Source organism: Rhinopithecus roxellana, chromosome 15 (genome assembly GCF_007565055.1).
Source record: "Rhinopithecus roxellana isolate Shanxi Qingling chromosome 15, ASM756505v1, whole genome shotgun sequence".
NCBI lineage: Eukaryota > Metazoa > Chordata > Mammalia > Primates > Cercopithecidae > Rhinopithecus > Rhinopithecus roxellana.
In genome coordinates this window covers 61,015,195-61,029,005 of record NC_044563.1, presented here as the reverse complement: position 1 = coordinate 61,029,005, position 13,811 = coordinate 61,015,195, and the positions used below count along the sequence as shown (strand labels likewise).

Genomic DNA, 13,811 nt, shown 5'->3' with positions numbered 1-13,811 from the left:
AGGGTTTTTTGTGTCTCTATCTCCTTCAGTTCGGCTCTGATCTTAGTTATTTCTTGCCTCCTGCTAGCTTTTGAATGTGTTTGCTCTTGCCTCTCTAGTTCTTTTAATTGTGATGTTAGAGTGTCAATTTTAGATCTTTCCTGCTTTCTCTTGTGGGCATTTAGTGCTATAAATTTCCCTCTACACACTGCTTTAAATGTGTCCCAGAGATTCTGGTATGTTGTATCTTTGTTCTCATTGGTTTCAAAGAACATCTTTATTTCCGCTTTCATTTCGTTATGTACCCAGTAGTCATTCAGGAGCAGGTTGTTCAGTTTCCATGTAGTTGAGCGGTTTTGATTGAGTTTCTTAGTCCTGAGTTCTAGTTTGATTGCACTGTGGTCTGAGAGACAGTTTGTTATAATTTCTGTTCTTTTACATTTGCTGAGGAGTGCTTTACTTCCAATTATGTGGTCAATTTTGGAATAAGTGCGATGTGGTGCTGAGAAGAATGTATATTCTATTGATTTGGGGTGGAGAGTTCTATAGATGTCTATTAGATCTGCTTGGTGCAGAGATGAGTTCAATTCCTGGATATCCTTGTTAACTTTCTGTCTCGTTGATCTGTCTAATGTTGACAGCGGAGTGTTGAAGTCTCCCATTATTATTGTATGGGAGTCTAAGTCTCTTTGTAAGTCCCTAAGGACTTGCTTTATGAATCTGGGTGCTCCTGTATTGGGTGCATATATATTTAGGAGAGTTAGCTCTTCCTGTTGAATTGATCCCTTTACCATTATGTAATGGCCTTCTTTGTCTCTTTTGATCTTTGATGGTTTAAAGTCTGTTTTATCAGAGACAAGGATTGCAACCCCTGCTTTTTTTTGTTCTCCATTTGCTTGGTAGATCTTCCTCCATCCCTTTATTTTGAGCCTATGTATGTCTCTGCATGTGAGATGGGTCTCCTGAATACAGCAGACTGATGGGTCTTGACTCTTTATCCAGTTTGCCAGTCTGTGTCTTTTAATTGGAGCATTTAGTCCATTAACATTTAAGGTTAATATTGTTATGTGTGAACTTGATCCTGCCATTAGATATTAACTGGTTATTTTGCTCGTTAGTTGATGCAGTTTCTTCCTAGCCTCGATGGTCTTTACATTTTGGCATGTTTTTGCGATGGCTGGTACCGGTTGTTCCTTTCCATGTTTAGGGCTTCCTTCAGGGTCTCTTGTAAGGCAGGCCTGGTGGTGACAAAATCTCTAAGCATTTGCTTATCTGTAAAGGATTTTATTTCTCCTTCACTTATGAAACTTAGTTTGGCTGGATATGAAATTCTGGGTTTAAAATTCTTTTCTTTAAGAATGTTGAATATTGGCCCCCACTCTCTTCTGGCTTGTAGAGTTTCTGCCGAGAGATCTGCTGTTAGTCTGATGGGCTTCCCTTTGTGGGTAACCCGACCTTTCTCTCTGGCTGCCCTTAAGATTTTTTCCTTCATTTCAACTTTGGTGAATCTGGCAATTATGTGTCTTGGAGTTGCTCTTCTGGAGGAGTATCTTTGTGGCGTTCTCTGTATTTCCTGAATTTGAATGTTGGCCTGCCCTACTAGGTTGGGGAAGTTCTCCTGGATGATTTCCTGAAGAGTGTTTTCCAACTTGGTTCCATTTTCCCCCTCACTTTCAGGCACCCCAATCAGGCGTAGATTTGGTCTTTTTACGTAATCCCATACTTCTTGCAGGCTTTGCTCATTTCTTTTTCTTCTTTTTTCTTTTGGTTTCTCTTCTCGCTTCATTTCATTCATTTGATCTTCAATCGCTGATACTCTTTCTTCCAGTTGATCGAGTCGGTTACTGAAGCTTGTGCATTTGTCACGTATTTCTCGTGTCATGGTTTTCATCTCTGTCATTTCGTTTATGATCTTCTCTGCATTAATTAGTCTAGCTGTCAATTCTTCCACTCTTTTTTCAAGATTTTTAGTTTCTTTGCGCTGGGTACGTAATTCCTCCTTTAGCTCTGATAAGTTTGATGGACTGAAGCCTTCTTCTCTCCTCTCGTCCAAGTCATTCTCTGACCAGCTTTGATCCGTTGCTGGCGATGGGCTGCGCTCCTTTGCAGGGGGAGATGCGCTCTTATTTTTTGAATTTCCAGCTTTTCTGCCCTGCTTCTTCCCCATCTTTGTGGTTTTATCTGTCTCTGGTCTTTGATGCTGGTGACGTACTGATGGGGTTTTGGTATAGGTGTCCTTCCTGTTTGATAGTTTTCCTTCTGACATCAGAAGGACTGTCTGTTGGTCTGTTGGAGATTGCTTGAGGTCCACTCCAGACCCTGTTTGCCTGGGTATCAGCAGCAGAGTTTGCCGAAGATAGAATATTGCTGAACAGCGAGTGTACCTGTCTGATTCTTCCTTTGGAAGTTTCCTCTCAGGGGTGTACTCCACCCTGTGAGGTGTGGGGTGTCAGACTGCCCCTAGTGGGGGATTTCTCCCAGCTAGGCTACTCAGGGGTCAGGGACACACCTGAGCAGGCAGTCTGTCCGTTCTCAGATCTCAACCTCCGCGTTGGGAGATCCACGGCTCTCCCCAAAGCTGTCAGACAGAGTCGTTCGCGTCTGCACCGGCTCCTGCTACTTCCCCTGTTGGTCTTCAGCTGTGCGCTGTCCCCAGAGGTGGAGACTACAGAGACAGGCAGGCTTCCTTGAGCTGCTGTGAGCTCCACCCAACACTATACTTTTCAAGGTCACATGATAATCGGATTTTCAAAGTCATGGTCAGTCACTTTATCCATAGTCGGTGGAATCTTAATTCATAAGTCTCTACAAAGTAGGCAAAAAAATGTGAAGCCCTTTAGTGATAAACATACCATCAGATTAGTCAAATCTAGCACCATTTCCTCTGTGAGGACAAAAGACTGACCACACGCTCTTGAATCTGTCTGGTCTTGATCCCATAAATGATGGGGTTCAGCATGGGAGGAGCCAACATGCAGACATTAGCCAGCAGAATGTGTGTATGGAGAGGAACATGGTGCCCAAACCACTGGGTAATTATAGTAAAAATACCAGGCAAGTAGAACATGGAAATGACTCCGAGGTGGGAGCCACACGTGCCCAGAGTCTTTAGCTGAGCTCCTCGGGAGGGGAGGTGGAAGACTGTATAGAGGATGAACCTATAGGACACTAAGATGAGCAAGGCATCTAGCACTACAGTACAGAGAAGGACAGACAAGCCATACCAAACATTGACACAAATATCAGCGCAAGCAAACTTGGCAACAGCCATGTGCTCACAGTAGGTATGCGGCAGCAGATTGTTACGGCAGAAAGGCAGCCACTTTGCCAGAAACACATCTGCAATTATCACACAGAAGCTTCTCAGGACCACAGCCAAGCCAATCTTTATGATTGTTGCATGACTGAGCACTGTGGTATAGTGCAGTGGGTCACAGATGGCCACGTAGCAGTCAAGTGCCATCACCAACAGAATTCCTGATTCTGTAATGAAGGTAGCATGGATGAAGAAGATTTGGGTAACATAGCCATCAAGGGATATTGCCCCAGCATAGAACCAGGATATGGCTGGGGCCTTGGGCACAGGCCAAGGATGAGGTCAGCCACAGCCAGCACGCAGAGGAAAAGGTACATGGGTTCATGGAGGGTGCGTTCAGTGATGATGATGAAGATGATGAGGCTGTTCCCAAGGAAAGCAACAAGGTAGGAAATAAAGAAGGGGAGAGAGATCTATGTGTGCTGGTCTTCTAAGCCAGGAATGCCCAGCAGAATGAAGAGTGAGTGGCTGCTATCAGTGGAGTTGTGGGTTTCCATGCCCAGGGAAGGTCACCTGTGCATTGGTATGTAGGATTTGGCAGTCACCTCTTCTCTCTTCCCAAGAAGCTGAATGAGGTTGGAATAAGGAAAGAAGGAACAGATTATTTTTCACTGGATGGAGCAGTGAAAATGGTCCTGTTCAAGAAGTCAGGGAATGTGGGCTAAAATTCTTTGCCATTCTATTCATGAACTATGTGATCTCAATAAAATTACTTCCCTGTTCTGGGTGTCTCTTTTATCACCTTAAAACTAAAGTTAGGGAGAGAATGGATTACATTATTTGTAAGAGGACTTTTTGGTTCTAGATTTCCATAGATCTCAGTCTCAGGTTGTTATAAATGGTTAGGAGCTGCAAATAATAAACACTTCAATTTCCACTTTGAACACCAGAATGTGATGTGCATCTTAAAAGGAAAGTGGCAACTGAATTACCTATCAATTTAACAAGACTTACTGAGTATGTGCCAGGCATGGTTTCTTGAAGACCTACTTGGGGCAGTCAGACAATCAGGCAACTTGTCTACCCATCTAATATGCACATTATAGAAGAAAAGCTAAGCACAGAGAGCTGTGGAAAGAGGAAGAACTCCCTACAGGTTCGGAAAAGGCTTTCTAGAGTGCTGCCTTGAGGAATAAGTAAGAGTTCGCCAAGTAAGGAAATGTGATGAGGGAAGAACTTGAATGAAGTCATAGAGATCTGAAAAGACAGAGTTTGGAGGAAAATTATAATTATGAGGGGTTAGTGCAAAGAGGACATGAGAGGGATAATAAAATTGTAGAAAATAATCCAGGGGAGTGAGGTAGGGGCCAAATCATTGGGAGATTTGAGTCCTACTCTAAGGGCTTTAGATTGATGTTGAAGTAGTGAGAATCACTGAAGGATCTGTAGTGAGAGAATGACATGGTAAAGTTTACATTTTAGGTAGCTTTCTCTCCTGCAGTATTGTGTAAAATGGATGGGGAATGGAGGAGACTGGAGAATGAGACAAGAATCATTTAGGAGGGGTGCTGTGCTGCAGGCTTTATGTGCATTATTACAGTCACCACAGCCTGAGATAACTGTTGTCATTTCCTCCATTTTGCTGATAGGGGACCACACAGAGCTCTGAGAATCTAAGTAGCATCCCTACCCAAGGTCGTCGGGCTAGCAAATGATGGAGCTGGAATTTGGCTTTCCAGACCAGGTTTTAATCACTTCATGTCTGTCCTATTCCACTAGAGCCCATTCATCGGGTGATGGTGATTTCCTGACAAGGAGAAAAACAAAGTTGTCCGTTATAAATTCCCTTAAACTCCACCGCCTTCACTCTGCCATCTACAAATTTATTTGTACTCAAGTTGTCCTTTCCCTCTTCCTCCTGCTGTAAGCTAAGCCCTCCATCTGTGCACTGGAACCCAACCCTTCATTTTTCCATTAGTCGGTCACTCTCCAGTAATTTTAACCTCTCCCTCTCTGTTCGTTCCTTGTTCTTACTGAGTAAACACGTTCGGATGTCTTGTCTCCCCTTCACCTCAGTGTCATAAAAGGAAGGACGTGCTCTCTCTTCAGTAATCCTCTCACCTCCCTCTTGATCTTCACCCACTGCCATGGTACCGATAGCCCCAACATGCCACAAAAGTTTCCTTCTCTAAAATGATCTGTCACATTACGATTGCCCAATCTAATGTCACTTTTCATTTCCTGTCACTCATAATCTTCACTTCTGTTACTAATACTTCTTAGCTTTATAATAGCAACCATTAAATACCTACTGCATATCATATACAATTATTATTTCTAATCTTCACATCAAACCTATGAAATTGAAATTATCACTGGTTTATTCAGAAAGAAACCGACAGATAATTTATCCAAAGTTAAACAACTTGTTAGTAACTAGCAAAGCTTCCATTAGTATTTAAAACTTCCATTTTGTTATATTGATTACCTAAACCGGGCTTCCACCCCACTCTGTTCCAATTCTCCTATTCATGCCACAACTTCTAAAACATGTAAGACAGTGAACATAGGAAAAATAAGAGCTTTCAAGTCAGACCTACCTGGGTCAAATTCCATCTCTGCCAGCTGAAAATACACACACACATACACACACACACACACACTCTCACACTCACACACTCACACACTCTTCCATTCAGGTGCATATTTCACACATGTTCATTCTTACAGTCACCATTACACATATTCACTCTCACAAATTTTAATGAAGATTTACATACTGACATTTTTACAGTTTACACAAACAGCCCTTCACTCTGACACTTCACACCCACATACTTTTAACATTTCCTGCATATTTGTACCCTCACAAATTCACACATAATCATTAATTAACCAAACTCACTCCCACACAGATAAATTTATGACTTATCTAAGTCATCCCATTTTGAATCCCTCTTACCCCTGCCTCCAGTCTTAAAATCCCTAGCCTATGCCAGAAGAGGGGACTGTCACAGAAGCACAATTCACAGGGCAACACCCCTGAGCTTCCCCAGTTCCAATCTTGAACCTCCTAACCTTGAATGAGAGACATAAAATATATGGGTTGGGACTTAATTCCAGGGATCTTCAAACTTCAGCCTATGGGCCAATTCCTGCCCATTACCTGCTTTTGTAAATAAAGTTTTATTGGAACACAGCCATTTCCATTTGTTTACATATCATTTGTGAGAGCTCTTGTGGAACAGAGTTATAAGCAGACCATTTCTGAAGCCTAAAGTATTTACTCTAGGCCTATACCAAAAATGTTTCCCAACTCCTGCTTTAGAATAATCTTGTCGTGTAACTAACTATAAGAGCCCAGAAAGGAAGGCAATTTTCCCAGGGTTGCAGAGGAAATGAGTTAAGGACGTCTAGAAGCAAGCCTCTTGCCTCTCATTTCACTAGTATTTCCAGGAAGCCACAAATCTTCTGTAGTAACATGTTGGTCCACTCTCTCTGACTCTGTTCTCAGGGGATAGAGAATTCCAAATATGACTTCTATAGAGTGGCCAAATGATGAAGGCAATTCATCATTGTTTCTCATCAATAAACTCAATATTTCTCTCACCTCCTTTATCCCCACACTCAGTCAAACCCCATGGTTCGTGACCATAGGTAGGGCCCACAGAAGCACCAGGCTATGCTGTCAGTGCCACCTTATACCTCTCCTCACCCCAAAGAGCCTGTCTCAGTTATCAGGAGTTGCCAACTAGAGCCATGCCCCTGTCTTGATCCCAGAGTGTCCCCACACCGTAGACTGTGTGCAGTGACCAGTGGACCAAGCTGGAGGAGAAACTGCAGGACAAACTATTCTTTCTCTCAGCATCTTCAGGGACCACGGTCTTATTCACATGACTTTCTTCTCCCCTAGGAGCTCCTCTACTTCCAGTGACATCACTGTAAAGCTCTTAACTCTTTCACTGCATGGATGCTGGGAGCTCACCATGAAAAGCATGCTTGAGAGGCTCCATGAGTCCAGGAGAGAGGATTTGGTGAAAGAGTGGTTTCAGAAGGAGAAGTTCAGGGCAGAGAGTGGGAATGTGACTAAAGACCTTCAACAAGGCCCCAAAGCTTGTTCCATACCATCCTCTTCAACCTTGACTTCCAGAAAGCACAGAAACACTTCAGGAGCTGAAATCCTACAGATTTTCTCAAGCGTTCATTTACTCATTCTCCATCAATTCCACCAATATGGGTTAAGTGCTGACTATATTGACAGCACCATAGTAGAATGCTAAACAAAATCAAGTCCATTTAAAATGTGTTTCTATAATTTTGTCTAGGAACTAATGCTTTGATTCTATAATGCATAGAACATTTTCATTGATAGCCTCCTAAGCTTCCTCCCTATTTATTTATTTTTATGTTGTCTTATATTTACCATACTCTTTTATTTAATTTCATAATATAGAACTTTTTCATGGAAATAAGTGTTTTATGACCCACATAGCTCCTTTATTCTTTCCCATTTCAAGAAATCGTTCTTACTTTTTAAAATAAATTTTATTGTGTATGTCTAAGGTACACAACATAATGTTATACAATAAGTATACATAGTAAAATGGTTACTAAAGTGAAACAAATTAACATTTATTAGCTTACAAAGTTACTGAACTTTTGCTAGTTTTTGTGGCAAGAGTATCTAAAATCTACTTGTTTAGCAGAAATCTCAAATACAGTACACTTTTATCACGACACAGGCCCACTAACACAGCTGCATTTGTCTCCAGTATAGCACAATGCCATGTACATAGTACTCTATATATATTTCTTGAGATAAAATGGGTGACTAAATATTTCACATTGGTGACATGCCATAATATGTTTACATCCTTCCCTTATTGTTGAACGTTTATATAGCTTCCATTACTCTCTATTAAAAATATTCTGTCATGGAAACCCAACACCTAAAATCTTAAATTAAGGTAACAGTGCTTTAAAAAAAAAAATGCAGGCCAGGCGCGGTGGCTCAAGCCTGTAATCCCAGCACTTTGGGAGGCCGAGACGGGCGGATCACGAGGTCAGGAGATCGAGACCATCCTGGCTAACACGGTGAAACCCCGTCTCTACTAAAAAAATACAAAAATCTAGCCGGGCGAGGTGGCGGGTGCCTGTAGTCCCAGCTACTCAGGAGGCTGAGGCAGGAGAATGGCGTAAACCCGGGAGGCGGAGCTTGCAGTGAGCTGAGATCCGGCCACTGCACTCCAGCCCGGGCGACAGAGCGGGACTCCGTCTCAAAAAAAAAAAAAAAAAAGAAAAAAGAAAAAAAAAAAATGCATGGGGCAGTTAGTCCCCAACTCAATGAGTGATTAAAGTACTTTTATTTAACATCCACAACTTCAACTGTTAGGTTTTATGAATTACTAAATCAGCTTTATTAAAATGTTGACGTTTATTTAGCTGTTTTGAATAATTACAGTGACTTGACCAGTTGTGTATGAGGACACAGCCAATGTAAGCCAGTGTATCCATTTTTTAGAGGTGCATTTTTTTAAAAAGAATTCTGTAGATGGAAGTGGTCTGAAAACAACTAAAATATGTTTCTTCATGTTAGTATCAAAAAATGTTTTGTACAAACCGTCTGCTTCTCCCGGCCGGCCGAGTTCATTCTCCAGCATCATGACCGCTGGTTCTCACGTACAGCACATATGCAGGAGAGTTGGCAGAAAATTTATGAAGAGATGCCACAAAGGAAGGGTCTGTTTACAGGGGTGGGATTGGGGGTTTTGATGAAGTTGCTTAGTCCTGGTTTTGTTTTGAAAATTACTGCGTTGCATTTTTGTGTTAAGTTTTTGAACCCACGTGTGTTTTGGTGGAGTATGAGTTGGAAGTAAACAACAAAGCTCACAGAGTAGGCACAGATGTAGAGAACAGAGACCAAAATGGAGTGAGGTGGCAGTAAATCTAGGATAGGGAACAATTAACGTGAGGGTGGGAAATAAACTGTAATTACCTGAAATCAAATGTAAGAGTGCAATAAGTATGCTTTTTATTCTAAGCTGTGAACGGTTAAGAATCATTCCTTCCTAATACATTTGTGTATGTTCCATAGCTGATTAAAACCAGCTATATCAACGTATAATGCCTTTTTATTCATGTTAATGACCAACATAAGTGGCTAGCCTTTATGTCTTATTTATCTTCATGTTATGTTAGTTTACATACAGGGGTGTGTGTCTCTGTGCTGTCCCCTTCTTCCACCTTCGTTTTAAAGTACATCCATGGGTCCTCCGTGTTTCCTTTGGCCATGCCACATAGTATAGACTCAGTTTGGCCTTCATGGTATCGCCTGATTTTTGAGGACTGTATCACAGTGATATATATTTGTGGTAATCTCATTTGTTGGTTGTACATCTGATCCTTTCCTCAACACGGCAATTGCTGCTTTTCCTAAGATAGGATCATACAGCTGATCAGGGGATTGAATTTGATCATTCATCAACATGTGTCTCTCTGAATTTTATTCAGTAGTTGTGATTGCTCTTTGGTTTAGACCAAGAAAAAGGAAATTCCCCCTTTTCATGTATTCCTTGGTTTGAGGACATGTCTCCTGTAAGGGAGAGGAAAGGGAGATGCTTCCTGTTTGAACTGCAGTGAATTCACGGTTCCTGTTTCACCACTCCAAACCTTATGGCAACTCACACACACATTCCTCTTTTCTGTTGCTGCCAAAGTTTCGGGTTTAGTACACTTCAGTTCCACTCAAGCATTGAAAAGGTTCTCATGGAGTCTGGGGTGTGCCCAGTGAAAAAATGGGGACTTTTTAATTGTCCACAGACCTCTCTATACCTGCTTTGCAAAAATTACAATGGAGTAACTATTTTTAAAGCTTATTTTTCAATTCATAAAAAAAAGACATTTATTTTCAGTCAAATGGATGACGTCTCCCTCTTTTCCCCTATTCTCAATGTTCGCTGGAATCTTTTAGTATTTTTTAATTCTCCCCATACCCACTTCCTGATCCTTTGGTTCTCCTTCCTGCTCAGGTCCCTTCATTTGTACTTCGGAGTTTTTCTCATGTAAATTTGTATAACAGAAAATATTGTTCAGTTTGGATAGAAAGCATGGAGAATAAAAAAAGATAGCTGAAATTCAGATTGAAGAAATTTATTTCTGTGTAAAGTTATTTAAAAACTCTGTATTATATAAAAGGCAAAAAAAGTTCTATGTACTTGATGTGAATATGCGAATCCTGCTATAATAAAGATTGACTGCATGGAGAAAAAAATATATATTCTGTCATGAATATACTTATATATGAAGTTTTGTAGGTGTTCTGGATTATTCTAATTAAATATTTGATATTCAAAAGAAGAAAATTGTTATGGCAATGTCTTCATTTTATGTTGTATAGGGTATTATTGATGGAAATTTTTAATATTTTAATAATTATTTATAAATCTTTTTTGCAGAGAAGTCAAAATTTTTCAACTTGAAACCTACCCTGTGCCAGGCACATTGATATACAGGAGTGAAAACAGGTGCCGTTGTGGAATTTACGGTACAGAGTGAAAAAATAAATAAATAAAAATGAAAAAGCAAAGCCCCCTCAGTAAGTATTTTCCTCCCTTAGCATTTTGGTGCCATTTATTTAGAATCTGTGGGAGCCCTTAATATCTTAAACATTTACACCCATTTGGGGGCATTTTTACTGCAAATGCCAAAACATTTCCCAGGCTTTGTTCTAAACTAATGCTCATTCACTTTCTTTTAGAAGCTACTACTCCTTTGAAACTCATGTTTCTTACCTTCTCCTACTCCTAATGTTGTATATCTGCCTTCCAGATTCCCTCACAATAAATGTCGGCAAAATATAAATTATTACAGTACACCTATTATGGAAAACAGTACAGAGGTTTCTGAAAAATTCAAAATAGAGCTACCATATGATCCAATAATCTCACCACTGGGTATATATTCAAAGGATAGAAAACTGCTATTTCAAAAAGATATCTGTATGCCCATGTTTGTTGCAGCATTATTCATAGGAGCCAAGATATCAAATCAATGTTGGTGACCATCAACATATGAAAGGCTAGTGAGATATATACACAATGGAATACTATTTGGCCTTATAAAGGAAGGAAATTCTGTCATTGGCAACAACATGGATGAATCCAGAGGCCATTATGTTAAGAGAAATAAGGCAGGCACCAAAAGCCAAATACAGCATGATCTCATTTACATACAGAATCTAAAAATGTTGAACTCATAAAAACAAAGAGTGTAATGGTAGTTACAAGAGGCTGTGGGGTGGGAAAGACTGGAGAGATGTTGGTCAAAAGACACACATTTTAGTTAGAAAGAATAAGTACAAGAGATCTAGTGTACACCATGGTGTACAATAATTAATTACGCTATATTATATATTTGAAAAATGGGAATAGAGTAGATTTCAAGTGTTCTCACTGAAAAAAGGTTATGTAAGCTAATGCATATATTAATAGCTTAATTCAGCCATTCCACAATGTATATGTATATCAAAGCATCCTATTGTATAAAACTACTTGTCAATTTTAAAAATTAATTAGAAAAAGTATCAGCTTAAACTACCTAGTATAAGGACGGTTACAACATGCTTTATGAATGAGCTAAGATGTCAGATGATTCTTGAGATCTAAGTACACATTCACCAATCAGTCAAATAAGGAGGATATTCCCGGCAGAAAAATCAAGAATAAGGACTCAGAGGTAGAAGGGCATAGAATGACAAAAGGGGGGTGAATAATGAATTATGTTCTGTATTTGAGGAACAGTTGTGAAACACGAAATGGGAAATACTGTTGGAAAGGTCGCCTACAGCAAAATGCCTAACTGCCTTAGTTACTGCCCAAAGGTTAATTTTTTTTTTTTTTTTTTAGATGGAGTTTTGCTCTTCTTGCCCAGGCTGGAGTGCAATGGCGCGATCTCGGCTCACTGTAACCTCTGCCTCCCGGGTTCAAGTGATTCTCCTGTCTCAGCCTCCCGAGTAGCTGGGATCACAGGCGCATGCCACCATGCCCAGCTAATTTTTGTGTCTTTAGTAGAAATGAGTTGCATCATATTGGTGAGGCTGGTCTCGAACTCCTGACTTCAGGTGATCTGCCCGCTCGGCCTCCCAAAGTGCTGGGATTACAGGTGTAAGCCACCACGCCTGGCTGGAAATTCTTAAGAAAGACTTTTCTGCAACTGAACAATGAGATAGGCCCCAAATAGTATCTCCTGGCATCATCCTACACCATTCAAACATTCCAAAACTCACTCTACCAGATGTCTCTAGCTGGAGAATCTCCAGGCTTTATGGTACCTAAGCACCTTAAAACTTACATCCAGCAACTGATGTCACATAATTCTATCATTCATAGTATCAGCTTATTTATTCAATAATATTTTCAGTCAATACATATTTATTGTGTTCCTATAGTATGCCAAGAAGAATTGAAGTCTACAATGCAAATAAGTAAACAAAGCAAAATCCTTGCCTTTATGGTTGTCAGCTGCTGTGCCTCAGTTGCCCTCAATGGCATCTCTCACCGTATGGTCTCTTATTTATTTGTCTATCATAAGCTATTTACATGGCTGGTGGCCTCCAAGACGACAGAATGGAAGTTGCGAGGCCTCTGAAAGTATATACTCCAGAATTCAAATGCATAACTTTGACCTTATTCTATTAGTCAAAGCAAGTCATGAGGCCATCGTAGATTCCAGGAGATGAGTAATAAACAACATGTCATGATGGAGGAACGGTACATGTGTTCAGAAGAGGGAGGAATTGTTAGTGACCATTTTTGTGGATTCTCAACCACACTTCAACCACACTATCAGACTGACAAATATTCAAACGCTTGACAACATACCCTGCTGGCAAGGTCAGGAGGGAAAAGACATGCTCATGAATTGCTGGTGGTAATGAAAAACTGGCACAACCCTTATGGTGTTGTATCATTAATACCTAACAAATCTACAAATGCATTTACCTTAGACCAAGTAGCCCTCTCCTAATAATTAAATATGAGATGCATCAGTAGAATTATCCAACTAAAGAAGTAGGAAAAAGAACAGAAAAATAAATGAATAGGCCACAGGTACTGGTGAAACAATCTCAAAAGCTCTAAGAATAGTTTGCTTTGGGTCCCAAAGTGAAATGGGAGACAGAATGGGATAAAAAAAATTAAGAAATAATTACTAAAATTTTCCAAATTAGTTAAAACTCATATATGTACATATTCAAAAAGCTAAGCAAACATCAAGGAGGATAAAAACAAAGAAAGTTATGCCTTGGCACATCATAATCAAACTGAAAATTAAGAAAAAATTAAAAAAAACAGTCAAGACAAACAATGAAATACAAATGTGTCCAAAATAATCATGACTCACATGTTTTCTACTAACCATTAAGCAGGTACACTATACATCTTAGGTAACAGAGTTAAGCATCATTATTCACGGCTGTGAAAGTTAAAACTTATGAAAGTCAGGGAGATCAATATAACTTCAACATTATACTTTTCATGAGGAGCATACCTTTATAAATCATCAACACATATTAATCATC

General features: G+C 40.0%; 1 protein-coding gene across 1 annotated transcript in view; it reads right to left on the bottom strand.

Annotated features, from left to right (window-relative positions):
* Positions 1-2,848: 2,848 nt before the first annotated feature.
* The window catches only part of LOC104665214 (olfactory receptor 52B4-like), a 30,395-nt gene continuing 19,432 nt past the window's right edge, over positions 2,849-13,811 (bottom strand). The window contains exon 2 of the mRNA XM_010366976.1: positions 2,849-3,553. Within this exon, the coding sequence (XP_010365278.1) occupies positions 2,849-3,553 (705 nt within the window). The remainder of the gene's footprint in view (positions 3,554-13,811) is intronic.